This window comes from Antechinus flavipes, chromosome 6, assembly GCF_016432865.1.
Source record: "Antechinus flavipes isolate AdamAnt ecotype Samford, QLD, Australia chromosome 6, AdamAnt_v2, whole genome shotgun sequence".
In the NCBI taxonomy this organism is placed as follows: domain Eukaryota; kingdom Metazoa; phylum Chordata; class Mammalia; order Dasyuromorphia; family Dasyuridae; genus Antechinus; species Antechinus flavipes.
The window spans coordinates 169,553,190-169,575,943 of NC_067403.1; the positions used below are offsets into that span (position 1 = coordinate 169,553,190).

Genomic DNA, 22,754 nt, shown 5'->3' on the forward strand with positions numbered 1-22,754 from the left:
AATATACAATGGCATGCTGCTTACAAAGGCTTAAGAGAGGCAATATGCAAGCATATTAGGACTATGTATATTTCAATCTCCACTATTACAGCACTCACATTATATATTACAGTTGCAATCTAAAATTAAGACACAAAGATACTGTTTAAAATAAACATAAAAGTTACTGTAAGGGAAGCTAGCTGGAACAGCTGAGTGACTCAACTCCAATTGGCTTCACACACAAAAAAAGAGAAAGAGAGAGAAAGAGAGAGGAAAAAAAAAAGAAAGAGAAAGAGAGAAAGAAAGAGAGAGAAAGAAAAAAGAGATAAGAAAGAATGAAAGAATTATCCTGGCATGGATTCTGTCAATGCGAAGTTATTATTAAATAAAATAAAATTTATATATTAAAATAAATAAATAAATAAATAAATAATATTATCAATCAAAAAAAAAAAAGAAAGAATGAAAGAAAGAAAGAAAGAAAGAGAAGAAAGAAAGAAAGAAAGAAAGAAAGAAAGAAAGAGAGAAAGAGAAAGAAAGGAAGAAAGGAAGGAAGGAAGGAAGGAAGGAAGGAAGGAAGGAAGAAAGAAAGAAAGAAAGAAAGAAAGAGACAAACATATATATATATTGTATATGTGTATATACATATGCATAGACACATACACACATATTATATGTACATACACATACATATATATTACAAGGAAGACTGTTTAAAATGTAAAAAGATTAGGAAAAAGGATTATAAGAAATTCAAGAAGGGAAAGATTAGTTTCATTTGGGGGAGGGTCAGGGCAGGCTTAATGAAGGAAGTAGCACCTTAGAGAAGTGAGGAAGGAGGAGAAAGTGAGAAGGAAGTAAGGAACTGCAGAATGTAACCAGTGGGACCAAACTGAAACTCATTACATGGATCAGAATCTAACTTTAGAACTTCTCAATAAAATCTCTCCTCTCCCCCCACTCAACCTAAGCATTCCTCTGAAACCTCCAAATTCAACTACTTTTGTTCTCATCCAGTTAGCCCTTGCACAATTTTAATCTGCCTCATTTTTGAATCTTTGAAGCAATGGGAAAGGGCATTTGCCTCACATAAGCACTCACACAAAAAATGAATGCAGACTTATTTATGTAAGAAGTAAACAACTTTCAACTGAACCCTGAGACAGTCAATACAATCCTCTCTCTTCTCTAGGGAAACTCACCAAACTTAGGAATTCATACAGTTCTTTAGATTTATAACATTAATCTGGTTGGACGGTCCCTCCATGGGAGGATAGCACTGGGAGTTCTTAGAATGAATCCTAAGCTAGGAGACCCACATCCCTCAGGTCTCATAGTTCGGAGGAGAAAGAAGAGAATACTTCTTTCTAAAAATCTTCACCTAGGAGCAGAAGTCTACTGTAGACAAAGGAACAAAGTGGGACTAAAGACACTGAAAATGGAGCTGGAGAGGGAAATAGCAAATCATTCCAGTATCTTTGTCAAGGAAACCTCAAATGCAGTTATGAATGAAATGAATAGACCAAATATGCTAATTCAACAACAGAATCAGGGATAGAGAGTTAGAAAGATAAATAGATATAGATAGATAGATGACCAATAGATAGAGTTAGATGATAGATAGACATACAGATAGAAATAGTTATATTTATAGATTATCAATTTTTAAAATATTATTTTGCTGGCAATAGGGAACCACTGGAGGTTTTTTAATATAATTATTATACCAGTGTATTGGAAAGATAACAAGAGTCACTAAATTGTACATACCCTTTGATCCAGTGATATTCTTAATAGACTAAACAATAAGGAGATCAAAGAAAGAGAAAAAGCATACACATATGCACAAAGATATTCATAGCATATTTTTTGAGGTAGCAAAGAACTAAAACCTAGGACAGTACCCATCAATTGAGAAATAGCTTAGAGAAAATATGACATAGTAATGTCATAGGATACTATAGTGTGGCAAGAAATAGATTATTTCCAAGAAACCTGGGAAGACTCATATGAACTAATGCAGAGTGAAGTGATCAAAAAGAAGAGACATTTATATTGTAACTTTAATATTGTAAAAATGAATACTCTTGAAAGATTTCAGAAATCAGATCAATGAAATCACTGTGATTCTGGAGGACTACAGGTGAAACATGGCTCTCCTGACATAGAAGTGATATATTTAAGACCCAGAATATGGCATGGCATACATTTTAGGACATGGTAATTTGGTAATTTGCTTAACTCTGCTTAATTGTTATAAGGTATTGTTTAACTTTTCCCCCCCCCCCCTTCCCCTGGCCACAGGAATAAGGGATTTGGGAGGAAAAAAAGTAATTGTTTAATAATTTAAAAAATAAAATTTAATGCTGAGCTGGAGGATCTCAGAAAAACCTGGAAAATCCTTCATAAACTCAAGCAAAGTCAAGTGTACTGTGTGCAAAGTAGTAGCAATGTTTTGGGATGATCAGCTGTGAATGACAGCTATTCTCAGCTATACTATTGCTGTTCTCAGCAGTATAGTGATCCATGACTACTCTGAAGGACTTGTGATGAAAATTATCCATACTCAGAGAAAGAAATGATGGGGTTTGAATACAGATTGAAGCATGCTTCCTCCCCACCCCCTCTCTGTTTCTCTCTCTCTTTTTCTTGGTTTTTGTTTTTTGTTTTCTTAGGGAGGGAGTTCTACATTTTTTTTCACAATGTGACTTTTATGGAAATATTTTGTATAACTTCACAGTGCTTTCTTAATGGGAAACTGGGGTGGGAATAAGGGAGAAAATCTAGAATTCCAAGTTTTATAAACCAATGTAAATTTTTTTCCATGTGACTAAGGAAAAATTAAAAATATTAAATTAAAAATTTTAAATAAAATTTAATTTTGTAAACAGTACTTTTGTGACAGAGAGTTGGGGAAAGAATAGACCAGAAGGAGGGAGAGCAATTAGAAGGTTATTACAAAAGTTCATGGGATGGGAAAAGCCAAACTTGTGTGCTTATAGTGAGAAGAGAATCAAGACTCTATATGAGAAATAGTGCCAAGGTGGAATCAATGAGATAGGACTGGGCAACTGATTAGATAATGTAAAGGGAAAGATCTAAGAGGTCTAAAAAAATCAAAGGGTCAAAGATGACTCTAAGGTTATGAGTCTGGAAGAGTAAAAGGATAGTTGTGTCAGAAAAATAAACTGAAAAAAAAAAACAAAATTTAGAGAAAGGGGCATGTTTTGAGGTAAAGCCAATGACTTAGTTTGAAACATTTGAGTAGGGTTTACTGGTACAATATCTTGGTGGAGACATCTAGCAGGTGGTTAAAATTCCAGTCCTAGGATTCTAAGGGAAAGGTGGAGGTAGAAATATGATTCAGGAGTTATCTGATAAAGGGTGATAACAGAAACCGAGTGTAGTTAAGATCACCAGGGAGGGAATGGAAAGAAAAAGAGGGTCAAGTTCATCTCTGCTTAAGGGAGTTGAAAACAGATGAGGCAACAGCAAAAGAAACAGACTATGAGAATCAGGAGAGTGCAGAAAAACATAGGACGGAATAGATCAAAAGTATCAAACATGGACCACCCCAAGTCCAGAAGGATGAGAACTGGAAAAAAATGACATCAGATGCTTCAATTTTTTTTGTTGGGGATGGGAATCAGACTGTAGGGAATTGAGAAATGCATAGGTAGTAAAGAAACATGAGACAATAAAGTTTGATAAGGAAAAGAAGGAAATAGAAGAGGATCTCATGGAGGGACCAAGAAATATATTTCTGGCATGGGGACACCAGAATATATTTATAGGCAGAGAGAAAGGAGTTAGAGAAAAAAGAAAGATATCAGAGAAAGGATGCAACCTTTGTGAAATAAGGTCATGGAGAAAATGGAAGGAGAAAAGGTTGCAAGGCAGAGAGGTCAAAGCATGCCTTCCTCTGAATCTGGAGGGAAGGAAGGAAAAACAGATGAGGACATCAAGAAGAGTAGAAGGGGGGAGATGATAAAGTTCCTAACAATTGGCCACAATTTTCCCAATAAAGAGACAGAAGAAGTCATTCCTGAGAGTCAGGAAAGAAATGAGGACATGGAACTTGGAGAAAAAAAGAATAACCACGGTGGGGAAAATGGTAGTCAACAAGAGACATAAAATGACTACTATGAGTCAGTGAGATCCAGGAGAGGTCAGGACACAGAAACTTTTCATGAATTCAGCCAATGTGATTTTGTTTTAAGGAAAGTCAGGTAACCAATCCTGGGTTGTAGGTTAGCAGGGCAGAGAGGATAGTGATCAAAAGAAAAAAAAGTCCTAAGCACAGAGAGTTAATCAAAATCAGGGACCCTATAGCTTTCAGTTATGTTAGTCTGTTCCCTTTCTCTCCTTCCATCCCTACTCAACATTTCAAGCATGGTATCATGTCCATTTTTGGCTAAATTTTAAATTTTAATTATGATTCCTTTTCCTTTCTTGTCTTTCATCTCCTGTCTCTTCCTCACTCCCCCCTCTTTCCTCCTTCCTCCTTTCTTTCTCTCTTTTTCTATCTCCTTCCCTTCCTTCCTTCCTTCCTTCCTTCCTTCTCTCTCTCTCTCTCTCTCTCTCTCTCTCTCTCTCTCTCTCTCTCTCCTTCCCTTTCTCCCTTTCTCCCTCCCTTCCTTTTCTCTCTCTCCCTATCGCTCTCTCTGTCTGTCTATGTGTCTGTGTGTCTATGTCTGTCTCTTGAGATGACAGGGGATCTGGATTTTAGTCTTGGTTCTGGAAGATTCCATTCATTTCAGGCAAGGCATTTAACCCTCTGCAGGTTTAAGTTTCCTTATCTGCAAAGTGAGATTACTGCATTAGATCAAATCCCTGAGGTCCTTTCCAATTCTAAGGAAGATAAAATATTTATTAAGTGCTTACTATGAACCAGACATTCTCCCAAAGGCTAAGGGTATGGATACAAGGAATGGTCCTTGTCTTCAAAGAACTTAGAGTCTCCTGGGGGAAAGATAACACATAAATTCATAAAGAGAATCTGGACATCCAGGGAAAAGGGGACCAGTGGATGACAGCTTGGGAGAAAGGCAAAGAAGTGTATAAGTCCAGAGCAAAAATCAAGCTAAGAGTGAAGTCAGTGTGGTTGGGGTTCCCTCAAGAAATGGTGTTCCAGGCTAAGGACTCAGCAAACAGAAGCATGGACTTCAGAGAAAGGAAGGAATGATCAAATAATATGGTGGTCTTCGCTGTTCTTCACACAAGACATCCCACTCTTGACCATGAATTTTCACTGGCTATCCCCCACAAATGAAATTGCTTCTTCTTCTTGGTGATTCAGTAAATATTTATTAAGCACCTAAATCCAGCCTCAGACATTTACTGACTGTGTGATTCTGTGCAAGTCACTTAACTTTGCTTGCCTCAGTTTCCTCACCCATAAAATGACTTGGAGAAGAAATGGCAAACCATTTCAGTACCTTTGCCAAGAAACCTCAAATGGGATCAAGAAGAATTGTACAAAGTTTAAAAAACAACTGAACAACAAACAAAAATGCACCAGACATTGTGTTAAGCACTGGGAGATAGAAAAAAGGTAAAAAAACAGTTAGTTCTTGCCTTTTAGGAACAGTCTAATGTATGTATGTGTATATATATACATATATACATATATATAAACAAGCAACATTTAAGAGAAAGAAGAAATACTCAGAAAAGAGAGGTAAACTAAAATTAAGAGGGTTTCTCTGTCTTCTAGCCTCCCGGGTTTCCTTCAAGTTTCAGCCAAGATCATACCTTCTACTAGAAGTTTCTCCTGATTTGCCTTAATGTATTTGTCTTTCCCCTGCTATCAATCTTTCATTTATCATGTGTGTCTATGCAGTGATGATAATCATCATCATCATCATCATCATTAACATTTATATAGTGTTTATGAGGTAAGCATTTTACAATTATCTTAACCGATTCTCACCACAACCCTAGGAGATAGATGCTATTATTCTCATTTTACAGATGAGGAAACTGAGGCAAAGTGTTAAGTGACTTACACAGCTGGTAAGTGTCAGAAGCCAAATTATATGTATGTATACATCTTATCTGCATATACTTGTTTGCATAATTTGACTGACAGTTCCTAGAAAGCAGGGGCTACTTTTTTGCTTTTCATTGTATCCTCAGAGTTTATCACAGTGACTGGCACATTACAAGCATTTAAATATCTGGTGAGTTAATTTGGATACTTATTATAGTCAAAATGACTAAGCCACTCAAAGTTGTTCTTAAAACAATTTTGCTCTTTTTATATATAATGTTCTCATGTTTCTGATCGTTTTGCTTTTCCTTATTTCATGCAAGTCTTTCCATGGTTTTCTAAGATCACTGAGCTCATTATTTCTTATGCTTGACCTACAGTCTAATTTCTATAATGGGTCACTGCCCTTCCCCTCTTACTTCCTCCTTCAATCAAACACTTAGAAAAAAATCAAAGAAAATCAAAAGTCAAAGGAAGAGGAAGAAGAGAATTGAGAAGGATGGTGTGGATCTTCATTATATAATATCTCTGAGCTTGCCTAAAAAACTATTTCATGGAGAACTCACACTGGACAAGGTGATCAGAAAAAGCGATACGAGGACATTCTCAAGGTCCCTCTTAAAAACTCTGGAATTGAATATATGATGCCGGCACAGAACTGCCCAACATAGGGAGCCCTCATCAGAGAAGGTGGGAGCAAAGTTGAACTGAATTAGCTCAAAAGAAAAGAGAGATGCACAAAGTTAGCCAGTCCACCCCAAATGTTCATAGGGACTATTTGTGTCCAACTGTGGCAAAGAATTCCCAGTTCATATTGCTCTGACCAGTCACAGTCAGACACACTGTAACTCAACTCTAACACAGTGATATCCTCTTCCAGAACGAAGGACCACAACCGACCAATCTCCATAGTGTTTTAAACTCCTAAGAGATGGGCATTGAGTCAATTTAAGATATTCTGAGTGCTGTTGCCATGAAGACTAGGGAGCTGGTGCTATGGTAATAGGTCATGTTTTGTGTAGAACGGACATAATTGAGAGGCTGAAATAGAGCTTTCTGCTACCCCACAGAGGGGTAAACTCTAAAACAAAAGTCTCCTTCCAGTGAGAGATGTTCCATGAAAAGCAGTCTTTTTGAAAAGTCTCAGTTCAAGTTCCCTTTTGCTCCTTGGTTACAAGCCATGGGAAAAAACCATCTTGTGAAAGAGTCATTGGTCCCTCGTCACCAGGGAGGGGGGTTCTGCTCCCACCAACCTCCCAAAGATACTATTCAAAACAGAATTCTGAACTGTGGTTGGGAGGAGAGTCAGCTCCACCACTCTCACACTTGCAAAATCAGACCAGTTGCCATGTGAAAAGATCCTAAGGTCATTATTCACAGGAGGAGCAAGTCATGGGGAAACAGATCCCTGGAAAACATTGTCAGAGTCAATATTTACTCCACTTGAAAGGAAAAAAAACGAGGAGGTGAAAGAAAGTCCTTCCACATTAGACCCTATTTCTTTTGTGGTGATATCAGAAGTGTTTTGAGGTGAGTGATATGTCCACATCCCAAACACAGCAATGTTGGCAGATGATATCAAGACCATTTGTCACTCACCATTGCAGTAGAAGGTATTGCTATATCTGTGGGGGTGAAGGTCACATCATCAAAAGTTGACATGTTAGCTGCAAGACAAGAGAGAAATTTGAAACCATACACACCAGAAAGACAAATGAAAATCACAATTTAATATGTAAAAAAAAAAGAGGCAGTAGTTTTTTTTTTTGTTTTGTTTTGTTTTTTTTTATAATTAGGTTTCTCCAATTGCAACAAAATTAAGGGTCAGTTTTCAATTCAATTAAGTTTCATTAAATTTCTTTTCTCAGGCAGATCAGTTTTGGAATATCTCTTGTTGCTATGTTGTTCTATGATGATTCTTTTTAGAAAGACAGAATGGTAGTAATTGAAATAAAAAGGTAGAGTCAACATTTCATTGTATTAGGGGTTCAGATAAAATACAAACATTCTCTCTCCCCTCTCTCTTCTGTCTCTGTCTTTGTTTCCCCTCCTTTCTTCTTTCCCTTTTTTTCTCTCTCTCCTCTGTTTCCATCTTTCTGTCTCTCTATTTCTCTCTGTCTCTTCTTCTCTTTCTTTCCTCTTTCCTTCCTCTCTCTCTCTCCCCTCTCTCTTTCACACACGTACACACACACACACACACACACACACACACACACACACACACATCTAGAACCTAAAAGACAATAACTGAGAGCTCTACAATGCTGAAATCCATGAATTGTCCAGGACTTCAGAGACTATATAGTCTCATCCAGATCTAAACAACAATCCTCTCTGTAACGTAACTCACATGTGATATCCAATCTTTGTTCATCCATGTCTAATGAGGAGTAACTAGTCCCCTCCTGAGGCAGTCCTAGATAGCTGTGATTATTAAGAAGCTCTTTCTTGATTCTTGGTCCAACAACAACACCCATGGCTTATAATTATACCCTCTGGGGCCATTAGAACAACCCTCTTCTCACCTCCTTCCTCTACCCACCTTTCTACACAGACACAGTTTTTCAAATACTCTTAATTAAGCAAGTCCCTCCTGAATCTGCTCTCCTCCATACCCTTCAACAGATTTTCATATGTTATGAACCTAAGGCCTTCCTGGTTATCCTTCTGTAGACTGCTCCACTTGAAACAATATTCTTCCTACAATATAGCAATCAGATATGAAAACAATAGAGATATAGTCTAACTAGGGCACAAAATAGCAGAATTATCACCTCCCGAGACTTGACACTCTTTTCTCTCAATGTAACCTAAGATCAAATTAGCAGTTTTGGCCACTTTATCAAACTTGATTTAAGAATAAATTTCTTCTTTTGTAGGGTCTCAATTTCCTCATCTGTTAAATGGGGATAAATTACTTTGTAGTACCTGCCTCACAGGAGCACATGTATAGATCCATAAGACCCACTTATTCTAACAGATAACAGGCCCAAGCAGATTAAATGACTTTCCCATTATCAAAGCCAGGATTTGAACTTGGGTCCTCTGATTTGCTACCGCATCACTATTGTGTAAGGATGTGAAAACCCAAAAATGTCATATAATTGAGAGTTGGTATCATAAGTCTGCATATTTTTCTGATGGTCCCACAATTCAGTTGCTCTTTAGATTGTAATGTCTTGTTCATCACAATTATTTATTTTCTGATTTGGGGGTTCAAACTTTTTTAACTTTCCCTTTTATTTGATTGGATATAACAAAACTAATAACAAAACCTTATATTTATGGAGTTAAATTTACAAAGGATTTCATACATACAATCTCAACTTAATCACTCTGTTGTCAGAAGACTTGGGTTCAAATTCCACCTCAGATTCCACTTACTAACAGTGCAGGGAAATCACTTACATCTCTCTGTGCCTCAATTCTGGAAAATCAGGGGTCAGTCTTGGTAATCTTTACAATGCCTTCTAGTTCTAAATCAATGATCCTTAAAAAGCACTCTGGAATAAATGAGAACATGGAGAACTCCAGAAACCTTCATCTGTCCTCCCTTTTACTTGACACAGTTCTTTTAAACCAGAGAACCAACAAGATCTATCTGCTCTCAGAGGTGGGAGATTTTAGATTCCAGTTTCCTTGGGTACACTTTGTTCCTCATGCTTAATTCCAGGGAGTTTTCAGAAGACCTTCTCATCAATCACTCTTTTTTTACTTCCTGCCCTTTCTATTTGTTATTTCAATTAGTCTTTAGGCCATCTGTGGGAAGGGAAGACATTAAGAATGGAGAAATGTATTTATGAGCTGTTAGCCTTTTCCTTTCATCATTTCTTAAGCTGGATTTGATATCTGTTTATACAGGGATGGAAGAAAATAGAAGGGAGCCAAATAAATGTGTCTATAGGAGCTAGGAAAGTGGATGGTATCTTCAAGTCAGGACTGATATAGAGAACAAAATACATTTCTAACATAAGAGATGGCAGTTACAGGATCCTCCTCTACCTTCTCAAAGCCTGGTAATCACTGGTAATCTGTCCAACCCCTCACAATATAGATGGCTGGTCACCTAAGGGTAAAAGATCTAAGCAAGCAACAACTGGCTGCTGAAGGCAGGATTCCCAGCTTGAAACAAATTTGTCACTCAATCCTTGACCTAGCTCCTCAATGCCTAAAGGGATGTAGCACTTTCTATCCATGACTGAGTTAAATAAACATTAAGATAGTCCCCTAGTAATAAAATTAGGATTTCTCATCATTTTTCCATTAATAAATATTCACTAAATGAGTAGTATTTGGGGCAAATGTAAAAAATAGTGATTTAGAATTGATATATCCACTCAATAAGTGCAACACATAGGAATTAATATTTACACTGCATATTGTTATAGAGAGGCAATGTGACCTCATGAATAAGAAGCTGACTGGTCACTCCCTGCTCACTGCTCTAGACAGATGGCCCTAGACACACTGAGGTAGTCTATACTCCCAAGTGTAGCAGGAAACAGATTAAAATGTATTGGGAAATATTTAACAAAAAATAAATAACTATAAAATAAATGTAAATAACATTAATGTGTGGTTTTTTAAGTTAAGAATCCTTATGTACCTTTGATACTCCTGTTTTTTTTAGTAGCTCCTGTTTCTATTTGAGATTGAGACGTGCCCTAAGCAACTCTGTAAGACTTAGGTGCGGAGAAAGAACCAAGCTGTACAGACCAAAGGAGCTGCCTCACCTGGAAGTTTTCTATCCAAATAAAACCACAATAACCATAATAAACAATAATAAAGTCCCTATTCCCATACCAATAGAATAACCCAAGGAGTGGGGAAGGAGGATCAGTTGTTCTACCAGTAAAATATCATGGAATGCTCAAAGAACATCAGAAAAAAATTAACAAAAATAGATGATTTTGTTGTTATTGAATTATGTCTGACTCCATTATGGGATTTTCTTGGCAGAGATACTAGAGCTGGTTTGCCATTTCCTCTTCCAGCTCATTTTACAGATGAGGAAACTGAGACAAATGGAGTTAAGTGAGTTGTCCAGGATTGTACAGCTACTAAATGCTTAGTGTCAAATTTTAACTCGGACCTTCTTGACTTCAGGTTCTATGCTCTATCCATTGTGTCACCTAGATGCTCAAAATAGATTATATTAAATATTAATTCCTTAAACTAAATAACTACATCAAATCTTCTAGGGATTTCTGCTTCAGACAAGGGTGGATGAATATCATATATCTTATTTCTGTTAATAATTACTCATGGATAATATTTCCATCATGCTATCAGCTTAAAAAAAAGTCTGGGGAAAAGGAGAAAGCAGTAATAGGAGGAAATAACACAGAAGAAAAAGTTATCCAGTATCATCTCAGTCTAAGGCAGGGAAATTTACTAGTTAACATTTATATAGTATTATATACTATATATATATATATATATATATATAACATTTATTATGTGCCATGCACTATACTAAAACTACTTTACAAATATCATTTGATTTGATTTTCTCAACAACTATGGAAGGTACATGCTGTTATTATCCCAGTTTACAGATGAGGAAATTGAGGCAAACAGGATTGAATGACATGTCCAGATTAATTTAGTAAATGTCTGAGGTTGAATTTGAACCCGTCTTTCTGACTCCAGGTCTAGTTCTCTAACTATTGTACCACCCACCTTGTCCCCAGTTTTTATTACTAATTTTGCCATGACTGGTGATATGGAGTAACATGAACTACGATTTGAGAGCTTCCACACTTCCTATACTGGTATTCTTAAGCAGGGTTCCATACTCAAAATGACACATTTACTCCTCATTTTGGAGAAAATCATTTCTTTTCTTATTCCCTAAAAAGTTTCTTTTCACTATTGCTGAGTGCCAGGGATGTAGAATTATATTATTTTCAGAAACCCATCATTCTATGCAGAAAGCTCTACTCCAGAGAGGAATAATGTCACTCATTGATGAGAGATGAGACTTTAAATAAACATCTTATACTAGGAAAGTTTTCAGTGACATGGGGAAAGAGCTGCTCTTCTAGGGTTTCACCCTTGATTGAAGGGCCCCCATTATGCCTGTAAAGTTATCTCCCAGTCTGCAGGATGGAGACCTCCATCTGTGAAGTCACCAGTTCACTATTACATATTTTCCTGGTGCTGAAAAACATGCCATTAGCCAATTTAAATATTATGGACTCATTGATTGAATTCTTTAACTCAGAGGGTGTATTATGATGAGAAACCAGACTTTTGTTGTTTTTTTTTAAGAATGTTCTGGCTCTAATTGAGACTGTGTTATCCTCCCAAGGTAATGTTTCAATGTCCTATCAAGAAATATTAAGGTTTCCAAGTCAGCTCTATAGGGGTAAGTTAGCTTAGGAAATCATTAACCTTTTGAGGTACTAATGACAATGGCCAAAGTTCATTTTCTGGGTTGTTTTCTGTTCCACAAATGACTTTGCTCTCCATAATACCAGTTGACCAATCTTGCAAACCAAGATGGATAGAAGAGAGGGCACCAAAAGTCCAAAAGGCAGTTCTTTCCCATCAGCTTCCTCCTCCACCTAAGTTCAGAGAGTCAGTAATAAGAGGTGGCCCATAATGCACAGAGAAATAATAACCTTTGTTAAACAGAGATTAGTATTTGTCCTTTCTTCTCAAAGAGCACCATGACATCAGGAAGGTGACTCCATGACATGCAAGTGAATTGGATTTAAGTGAGGGCGCGCTGTGCAAGGTCACCTCCCTCCCTTTCCCCTTCAGAGCCACCTGGATCCAGTGGCCAGATATAGGTCAGGATGAGGGAGATGGCCCTGGATGCAATGGGAAATTTTGACCTTTTTAAAATTAGGTATTCAACTGGTCTCAATTTGACTGAGAAGTCACCCATTTAGTATTTACGGCTAGGTGGCCATTGAGACAAAGAATCCCCTCTTTCACCTAGTCAAAAAAAAATCTAAAGAAATAAATGAATTCGAAGGGGAAAACCCTCAGGGTTTCTGGACAAAACAGACATGATTGCTTTCAAGATGGGACTATTTAATAGACAAGAGCCCCATCATGAAAGGGAGAGATGATGCAATGTCCTTAATTCAATCACTTAAACTTGGTGGTTCCATCCTGGTACAGCGTTCTGGTGCACAGGACTATGGTGGCCAAGGACTTTTCACAACTTGGTCAGACACAGCTTCCAACTTTCCCTACACAATGAGGAAGCCAAATATAACTTAGGTCAAAGAAGAAGCTAAAACCAGATTAAGTTAGAACCTGTAATTCAAGTATAAAATTTGTTCCTCTCTCAATAACATGTTCTCAGGTGAACAAGGTAGGGTTTGTTTTATTTTCACATTTATTCAAGATACTATAGCTATTACTTTAGCTAGGTGATGTAGTAGATAGAGTGCTGGATTTTGGAACAGGAATATTTGAGTTCAAATCTTCTCTCACATACTCACTAGTTGTATGACTAAGGGAAAGCCACTCAGCCACTATCAGTCTCAGTTTCCTCACTTAAAAAATAGGAATAATAATAATAGCATCCACCTCCTAGGGCTATTGAGAGAATCAAATGAGATAGCATACATATAATGTTTTGCAAAACATAAAGTACCTTATGAAATGCCACCTCTTATCACTATTTTCATTTATTTCCTCTTCTTGTCTCCATCCAAATAATAGCAGAAATGAATTTTAGTTTAGCTAAAGCCCCTTAGGTAGGTGACTGACACCTGTCTGACCCTTTTTTCTAGTATGATAAATGAGAAATGGAAACCTCAAAGTAGCTTTGTATGCATGCTAAATCCCTGGACTTGCTAGATTTCATTCCTTTCAGTAAATTTCAATGTGATGTATTTATATCTACTGAGAAATCAAACAGGAATCTCAGCATTGGCAGATTTCTATTAAACTTTGAGCTAAAAGACCCTTCTGACCTTTGTGTTTTGGGACCATCACTTTTCCCAGAAAAGAGTAAAGCAGAACCTCTCTCTGTTTTTTTTTTTTCATGTAAAGAATTTTATTTTTGTTTTGACTTTTCCTGGGCAGAACACAGTTCTACAGCATCTCTAAGACCTAATCTGTACTGAGAAAGGAAGCAAGGATCATCAAAAGCCAGAATGATCAAATCGAAATTACTAACATTATTTCCTCCTTTACCAAAGTTACTAAATTGGTAGGTCAGGGGTCTGTCACAGATGTAAATTATATATATATATTCTCTTGGTTTCTCAGATGTAATCTAGTGGAAAGAACAGTGGAGAGATTTGGATTGAGGAGCATATTATAACAATAATTTTTGTGTGAGACCATTGGAAGACCCTCCTTTTGTCATTACCGTCTCTAAACTAATGATTCTCAAGCCTGCTTATTCAATCCTAATCTCTGTTATTGACTGTTAATCACATCTCCGAGTGTCTGCTAACCATCTCAAAATGGATTTCCCATAAGTATCTTAATATATTTTAATAATTTTAAAATCTTAATTCTATCAGTAGATACAAAACAAAATTCATATTCTGTCCCTCTAAATGTTCCCCCCCTTCCTAAATTCCCTATTATTGTGAGAGTATCACGGTCTCTACCCAGTCATCCCAACTTCCCAGAATCCTCACTATTTCTTACTGGCCCTAAACAAGCCAGTGTCAAGTGCTATTGATTCTCCCTTTGAGATATCTTTCCCCTATGTCCCCTTCTGTCTTTTGAAACTGGTACCTATACTGTAACCTATTTAACATGTATAGGACTGCTTGTCATCTGAGGGAGGGGGTGGAGGGAGGGAGGGGAAAAATCGGAACAGAAGTGAGTGCAAGGGATAATGTAAAAAATTACCCTGGCATGGGTTCTGTCAATAAAAAGTTATTTTAAAATAATTAAAAAAAAAAAAGAAACTGGTACCATCCAAGTGCAGCCATTCATAACCTCCTCCTTACTACTTAGTACTACTCCCTGCAACCTGCTGTTTGGCTTCCCTGCCTCAAAGTCTCTCCTCACTCCAGTCCATCTTTCACTAAGCTCTCAAAATAACCTCTCTAAAGCACAGGTATAACTATCATATCTTCTGATCGATAAAATTCAGTGATTCTCTGTCTCCTCTGGGGTCCAACATAAAATCCTCTGACTTCCAAAATTTGTAATATGCCCTCTCCCTTCTCCCTACCCCCCAATTTTCCAGTTTTCTTCTACCTTATATTCTCCTCCCTCACCTATACTCTGAGGTCCAGTGATACTAACCTCAAGCAAGACAGGCTATCTCTTGGCTTCTAGGCATTTCCCTTGCCTGGAATCCTCGAATTCTCTTTGTCTTCATCTCTGCTTTCAGCTTCTCTACCTTCCTTCAAATCCCAGCTAAATTCCATCATCTAATGAAAGCTTTTCCCAATCTCCCCCCTCCATTGGTAGTGCTTTCCCTCTGTTAATTGTTTTCTATACATCCTGTAAATAACCTGTTTTAATATATTTGTTTTCATATTGTCTTCTTTATTAAACTGTGTGAAAGGGACTGACCCTTTTCCTTTATATCCCTAGGATTTAGCACTTATAGATGGTTACTGACTGCCTGATATCCCCCAGCTCCAATTTAACAAAGCATTTGGGGAAACCTTTGTCTTTAGTGTCTGAGCTGGTGTCTGGAAATTTCAGAAGCATTATTTCTGCAGGAGGAAGAGGAACATGCTATATTCTTCGGGAAATCATCACAGTAATTTGTTACTGTCCCGACCATCAGAATCAGAGCAGGTACCATCTGAGGGGACATCCTCACCTGAGTCTGGGGGTACACAGGAACAAGAGAAATGAGTGATGTAGTCCACTTTGAAGTGGGAATTGATAGGATAGTAATCAGCCAGCTTGATCATCTTCTTGAATGCATCATATATGAAAATGAAGCTGATCAGAGAGGAGAAGCCCTCTTCGGTAAAGCGGGTAAAGTATTGGACTAAGAAGCTGGCATCCGTGGCCACCAAGATGAGACACAGGAAAGCGGACCACAGACCAATCCACAACCGGAACTCCAGGTAGTCAAAACCATTGTCTCTGGAAGGAAGGAAGAAAGAGAGAGATTTAGATTGGGACCCTACACAAAATAAGAAGGATCTGGCTCTCCGATGCTAATTAATTAATAATTAAATCCAAAAATCAGCTACAGGTCAGAATGGGGAAGGACCTCGAAAAGGCAAGCAGACCCCTCATTTTACAGATGAGGAAACTAAAGCCAAGAAAAATAAATTGATTTGTCCAAGATCATATAGTTAATAAAACTGAAAGTTAGGTGGAACAACCTCCCACAGCTTGAGTTCTAAAAGTTGGTAATTTTAGGTGGCTCATGAAGGATGTTATAAATATCCAAATGGCCCTTGACCAAAAAAAACAGTTTCCCACCCTTAGCAAGCTGCCTGGGGTGAAGAAAATTTAAATGGACTTAAATCCACTAATCACAGCCAATATGTCACATGGGCAAGATTGGAATCCCTGTTTTTCTGATTCTAACGCCAACCCTTAAATAACGATATTATGTAGCCTCGATTGGTCATATAAAGATAGTTAATATTATACCAATTTTTTATATTTAAAAAATTCAATAAATTAAGGATCTTTTTCTAAGTCCTACAGCCTGAATTATCAGTCTTTTCTAATAATGGATTTTAATAATGCTGTGGAATTGGGGCAATACCCAATGACACTAGATTACTAATGGTCAGTCTCTGAAATTCCACATAAGACTAAGAAAAATAGCTGAAAATAATGATGAAAGGAACCTATCTTGTCATTTATCTAGTCTTAACACCCATATTTTATGTTTGAGTTAATTGAAGTTAAGTGATTTGCCTAAGGCCATGCAGCTAATCTGTGACCAAGGTTGTCTTGGAATCCAAGTTCCCTTACACCTAGACCTGTTTTCCTGCCTCTAAAGCACCCTTCCTATGCTCTGAAACTAATTTAGCTCTTGATATGGTATCATTTGAACCCTCATTTCACAGAATACCAGAAAATGATGAAATAAATTTATCATATAATGAATTTTCTACAGATAATTTAGAGACATCCTTCCCTCCATCTATCAATTCATTCACTCAACAAATTTTCATTATTTGTTTTATCAGACTTAGAGTGTCATCAGTTATAGAACTGATTGTGCCTTATCTCTACCTTCTACTCTTAGGGACTTGCTCAAACCACAAAACCAGGATATGTCAAAGAGGGGATTTGAAACATCCCTCACTCCAAGTTAGCTTTCTATCTAAGACCACACTGTTTCTTATGACTAAACTAGTAACTTACCAATTAATATTAAAATTAATAAATGAATGAGATAAATACGAGGCAAAGTAGGCTGAGATCTAAAATGAGTCATCAGAAGAATTAAGAATCAGAGCTTATTATTTCTGAATTTATTCCTTATCCATTTGACTATGAAATCACCAGTGGAAAAAAGCATTTAAAAGTTTGGGGATTTTTTTGGAAATTACACTTATTTTTGGTTCCCTAACAAGGTCTATGTTCAACAATTTCAACTTCCCCTCCAATGCTTTAGCATGTTAAAAGAACTGTAGCATGAACAAGAGCCTTATATTTGCATGATGTTGAAACAACATGACTTGGGAGAAGGAGAAACAGGGAACATATGCTTATGAAATCTTGCAAAGAAAGAAGATCCTTAGGGTAACTGGAAAATCAAATTCTTAGGTCTGGGTGGCCCTAAAACTATCTTATATTGTCTCAATCACTGAAACTAGTGGAGAACATTGACACAAATGATGTGCTTAAAGGAGAAAGAAGGAGGTATAATAAGATATGTCACTTATTCACCAATTATAAGACTATCAGCCAAAAAAGAACTCAGCCTCCTATCACAGTACAGTTTATGAGAAATAGTTCATTATAGACATAAAGTTTTTCTGTCATTTTGGTTTTGTTCAACTCTTCATGTCCCCAGTTGGGGTTTCTTGGCAAAAATACTGGAGGGGTTTGCCATTTCCTTCTCTAGATCATTTCACAAATAAGAAAACTGAGGCAAATTAGGTTAAGTGACTTGCCCAGGATCATACAACTGGGAAGTGTCTGAGGTTAGATATGAACTCAGGTTTTCCTAACTCCAGTGATCTATCCACTAAGCCACTAGCTCCTTTCTTAACTCTAATAAGTCTTAGCTGCCTGTACCTGTTTCCTACCTTTTCCTTTAAGTCCCAGGAGTCATGCAAAAGTCTAAGGAGTCACTATCCCTAAAGTCAGGAGGACTTGAGTTCAAATCTGAACTCAGACACTTAACACTTCCTAGCTGTGTGACCCTGGGCAAGTCACTTAACCCTAATTGCCCCAGGGGAAAAAAATCTATGGAGAGAATAGATAAAATTATTTTTACCATTGTTATAATATTATAATACCATACACCAAATGACAACAATAATAAAGTACTTTGATCCAAGTAAAGCAGGCTGGTATATAACAGTACTATATTGTTTAGTGCTTGAATTAAAGAAAAATCTTTGCAGTATTTCTCTTTGACATTGCACTTCTAATCAGATGTAATTTCCAGACAAATCATGAAGTACTTTGTTTACTTTGCTAATTATGGGCTATTTGAAGGAAAAGGGAGACATGAATTTACTTAGTAAAAGGAAATAATTTCTATCTCAGAATTATCTAAAGGAAACCAGCAAGAAACATTTTCTCCAGATTAAGGCTCTGATCGCTTTACTGCCCATAAATCTTTGGGAAGAGGCCGCCCCTGTTTGTTCCTGTGGAGGGTACAGACTGGCTTATTCTTCCCACAAAGGCCTTCTCCTCTCACACAGCGAACTTTCTTAAACACAGAAAACTTTGCTGTAAACGGGCATGAGTGGAATTCTTTCCAATGTCCTGGGAATTAAGATGAAGAAGCCATATAATAATAAGGAAATCCAAAAAAACTAAGGAAAAGCTATGGCATTAGGCTGAAATGTAGAACTTGAAAGTTCTTTTCTTCACTTAAAACAGGCCTTAGGGGCTAGTTCTGAACTAATAATAATAATAATATCATAAAGATATTCAGTGGTAAAATATGGGAATTCATCTGTTTTTCACTGAAAAAAGTATTACTGTCATTGTAGATTGAGGACCAAGGTTGAAATTCAACTTGATGCTTACAATTGGGGGAACTTAGTCTTCCTGGACATTGGTTTCTCCATCTGTAAAATGAAGGATTTGGATTTCTTTTAACTCTAGATCAGAGGTCCTTTGAAACAGCTTTGTAAGGGAATACTATGAGAATTATTAGTTTTCTTTTGTATATATTATAGCCCCATGCTACTGCCCTTCCTTCCCCTCTCTCTGTGAGAGACTATGTGATTCTGGAACATACAACTTAAGTTATCCTGTCAAGCACAGGGATGGGAATGAGGAACCTCACTTTATATCATGTTTTTCTTTTTTAAATAGTCTGGTTATTTTCTAATATTTCCTGCTGTCAATGTTCATGCCTTTAATTCTTAGAACATATAAATTTCAGTGCCCTATTTCTCGTTTCCTCCTAAATCTCCAATCCCCATTTTTAAACATAACTTCTTTTGAAATGAACAGGAATTTTTCAACATGAAATACAGACAATGAAAAGGAAACCCAGCCTCCCCCCAAAAAAATTAAGATTGCTTTTATGGCTGAAAAACAGGATTGAAAAATTTAATCTTCATTTTTGGGGACTATAAATGGAAAGCCTTTCGCTTAACCTTCCCTGGTTATTAAGTCATGTCCAACTATTCATGACTCCATTTGGGGGTTTTCTTTGGCAAAGATTTGCCATTTCCTTCTCCAGCTCATTTTACAGGTAAAGAAACTGAGGCATTAAGTGACTTGCCCATTATTTTATCTAGCAACAATAAAAACCAACAGTGTAGTACTCACGTCCTATTACCTTCTCAATGAAAAAGTAATGAGGTTTTGCAGAAATATTAAAAACAAATTCCTAGAGGGAATTTGTAAATTGCTTTATAAATCAGTCACTTATTTGATGAGAGGAAGAAGCTATAAACATACCAAGGTGATAAAGCTAAGAAATAAAAGAGCAGGGGCTTGAATCTAGATCTGCTTATTCTAAGGCTCCTTCCTTTATAGTTTATCAACTGACAATGTTCATACTCTGTACTATAATCAGTGAAAATATTTCACTCTTAGAGTAAGACTTCCTCCAAATAAATAAAAATAGGAATACAAGTTATACATAAAAAAATTTGCAGTTTCATGTGCAATCATCTTTTCTTTTTTACTCTACTGTTATGGAAATGCTTATTTTATTCCACATATAAGAAATAAAATAAATTTTAAAAATTGAAAAAAATTTAAGACCTCATTCTATGAATAATAAAAGAAGTCAGAAGTCACAAGAGGGGATTCTGTTCCTCCTTTCTCCAATGTATTTACTTTTGGATTAAATGTTACCCCTTGAGTTATGGCTAATTATTTTAATCTTATTTAGCATGTGTAGAATTGTCTTTGTGATTCCAATGAAGTTTTAAAGTTGTTTTCATTTTCATTTTTTTTTCTTAAAAGGCGAGATTTTCTTTGGTTTTTCCAGAATGGAAATTTCCTGAGATAATTAAACCCTTTCAATTTTGCATGTATGTGAATGTGAACAAATGGAAATACTCGGCTATACATACTTGCTGAAATTGAATAAAAGCCTTTCAAAGACGAGGACAGGTCCTGTGCTGCTCAGGATAGTGAGCGGTTGGCCAGCAAAAAGACAAAAGATGGCTCCAGAGACAGCCGTGCCCAGGAAGCTCTCCAACACGCCCTAGTACAGACAGAACACAGGCATTAACTGATCTACCTTATGATATTAACTATTTGGGAGCAATCATTGAAAAATACATTGTGTGAAGAGTTTGTGCGCCATAAATCAAAAACCAAACAGAAACAAGAAGCTGCCCAAATGTTCCCAGTTAGTACAACTATCAACTTCCATCAAATGGTTGCATTATTTGAGTTTGTATTGCATATTTCCCTGAGCATGAAGCCAATGATCAAAGTTTACATAATTATAACTTTGGGTAAGATTAATTTGAATATAGGGATTTATTGTTCATACTAATTGAGAACTGACTGTATTTCATAATAGATTTGAGTAATATTGGGAACATTAAAAGCCTGTCATCAACAGAGACACAAAGTAGTAGACTCTATTTTAACCCAGTCTTCTAATTTTACAGAGAAAGACTAAGATCTTAGCTACTCAGTAATAAAACAACAGCTGAAATCTAAATCTCATAATAATTAACATACAGATTTTTTGATACATTAATTTTTTAAGCTTTTCATTTTCAAAACATATGCATGGATAATTTTTTAACATTGACCCTTACAAAACTTTGTGCTCCAAATTTTCCCTCCTTCTCCCCCACTCCCTTCCCTAGTGATCCAAAATATGTTTTACATGTTAAAATATCTGTTAAATCCAATATATAAAACATATAAAATGCAGATTTTATTTAGTTATTTTTTTTTAATTATAATAACAGTTTCAAGGACCTTAGAAAAGTTCAGCTCTGGCTCACTTAAAAACAATTCACTTGCAAATCATAATCACCTTTCCAATGTCATATTCCTCCTCAAGAATAAAGGACAAACAACAAGGAATAGGGGGTAGAATTCTCAGTCTAGAAGTCATGAAAATGAAATTTTAAATCCTATTCCAGATCATTACTAGCTGTATGACCCTAAGCAAATCCTTTAATTTATGTCTACCTCAGTTTTATATCTGCAAAATGGATATAATAAGAGCCCCTACTTCTTATGGCTGTTGTTAAGCACATGAAAGGACTACAGAAATGCTAGTTTTGTTTGGGGTTTTTTTTTTTTTTTTTTTGGTGTTATTCAGTCGTTTTTTCAATAGTGTTCAACTCGTCATGAACCCATTTGGAGTTTTCTTGGCAAAGATACTGGGACGGTTTGCCATTTCCTTCTCCAGCTCACTTGACAGATGAAGAAACTGAGGAAAACAGGGTTAAATTACTTACCCAGCGTCATCCTGGTATCTGAGGCCAGATTTGAAATCGGGAAGATGAGTGTCCTTGATTCCAAGCCCAATGCTCTATCCACTTTGTTACCTAGCTGCTCCCAAATGCTAGTGATTGTTATTAAAATAAAAGTTTCTTGCTATCTTTTTGTTTTTATATAACCTACATTTCTTCAACACATTTTGACATGTTGAGTTTCAAAATACAGTGCAGAAATTTTAAAATATTCTCATGCAAGGAAGCATTGTTAGCTTAACTGTAAAGAGAGGTTCAAACTATTTATAAACTGAAAAAATAAGAACCTTTTTTTTCTGGCTCACTATATTGGGATACATACAATGATACAGTGAGAGAGGACAGAGATCACTATGGAGCTAGTTATTTTAAGTAACCATAAATCAAAAAGACAATTCTACACCTTACTGGAGTAAATCTCTCTAAAAGATTTTAGATTTCGGATAGGCTGATATTATGCAGACCAATGGCTTGGGGTGTTTTGGAAAAGGAGGAACATGGCCTTGTGTTATTTTTATAAGGCTTTAATTTCATTCTACTTCCTCTGAATAGATGAAACTGAAGAACTGGTATAACTCTTCCTATCATCCAACTCACTATCTTATGCTCTCTTTCCTCTTATTTCATATAAGAGAAGGAAAGGGTGTTAAAATTCCAGAGGAATTAAGAATAATAAATATCATCTCACCAAAAAAAAAAAAAAAGACAAGAATTATTTTAGTCTTTTATCTCCTAATTCATGCCTTGAGCAAACCTGGTTAAAATTCCATTCTATA

At 36.4% G+C, this 22,754-nt stretch overlaps 1 protein-coding gene across 1 annotated transcript in view; it reads right to left on the reverse strand.

Annotated features, from left to right (window-relative positions):
- The window catches only part of SLC4A4 (solute carrier family 4 member 4), a 350,270-nt gene that overhangs the window by 60,686 nt on the left and 266,830 nt on the right, over nt 1–22,754 (reverse strand). Inside the window, 3 exon segments of the mRNA XM_051964746.1 lie at nt 7,574–7,641; nt 15,738–16,009; nt 20,608–20,741. Coding sequence (XP_051820706.1) covers nt 7,574–7,641; nt 15,738–16,009; nt 20,608–20,741 — 474 coding nt within the window.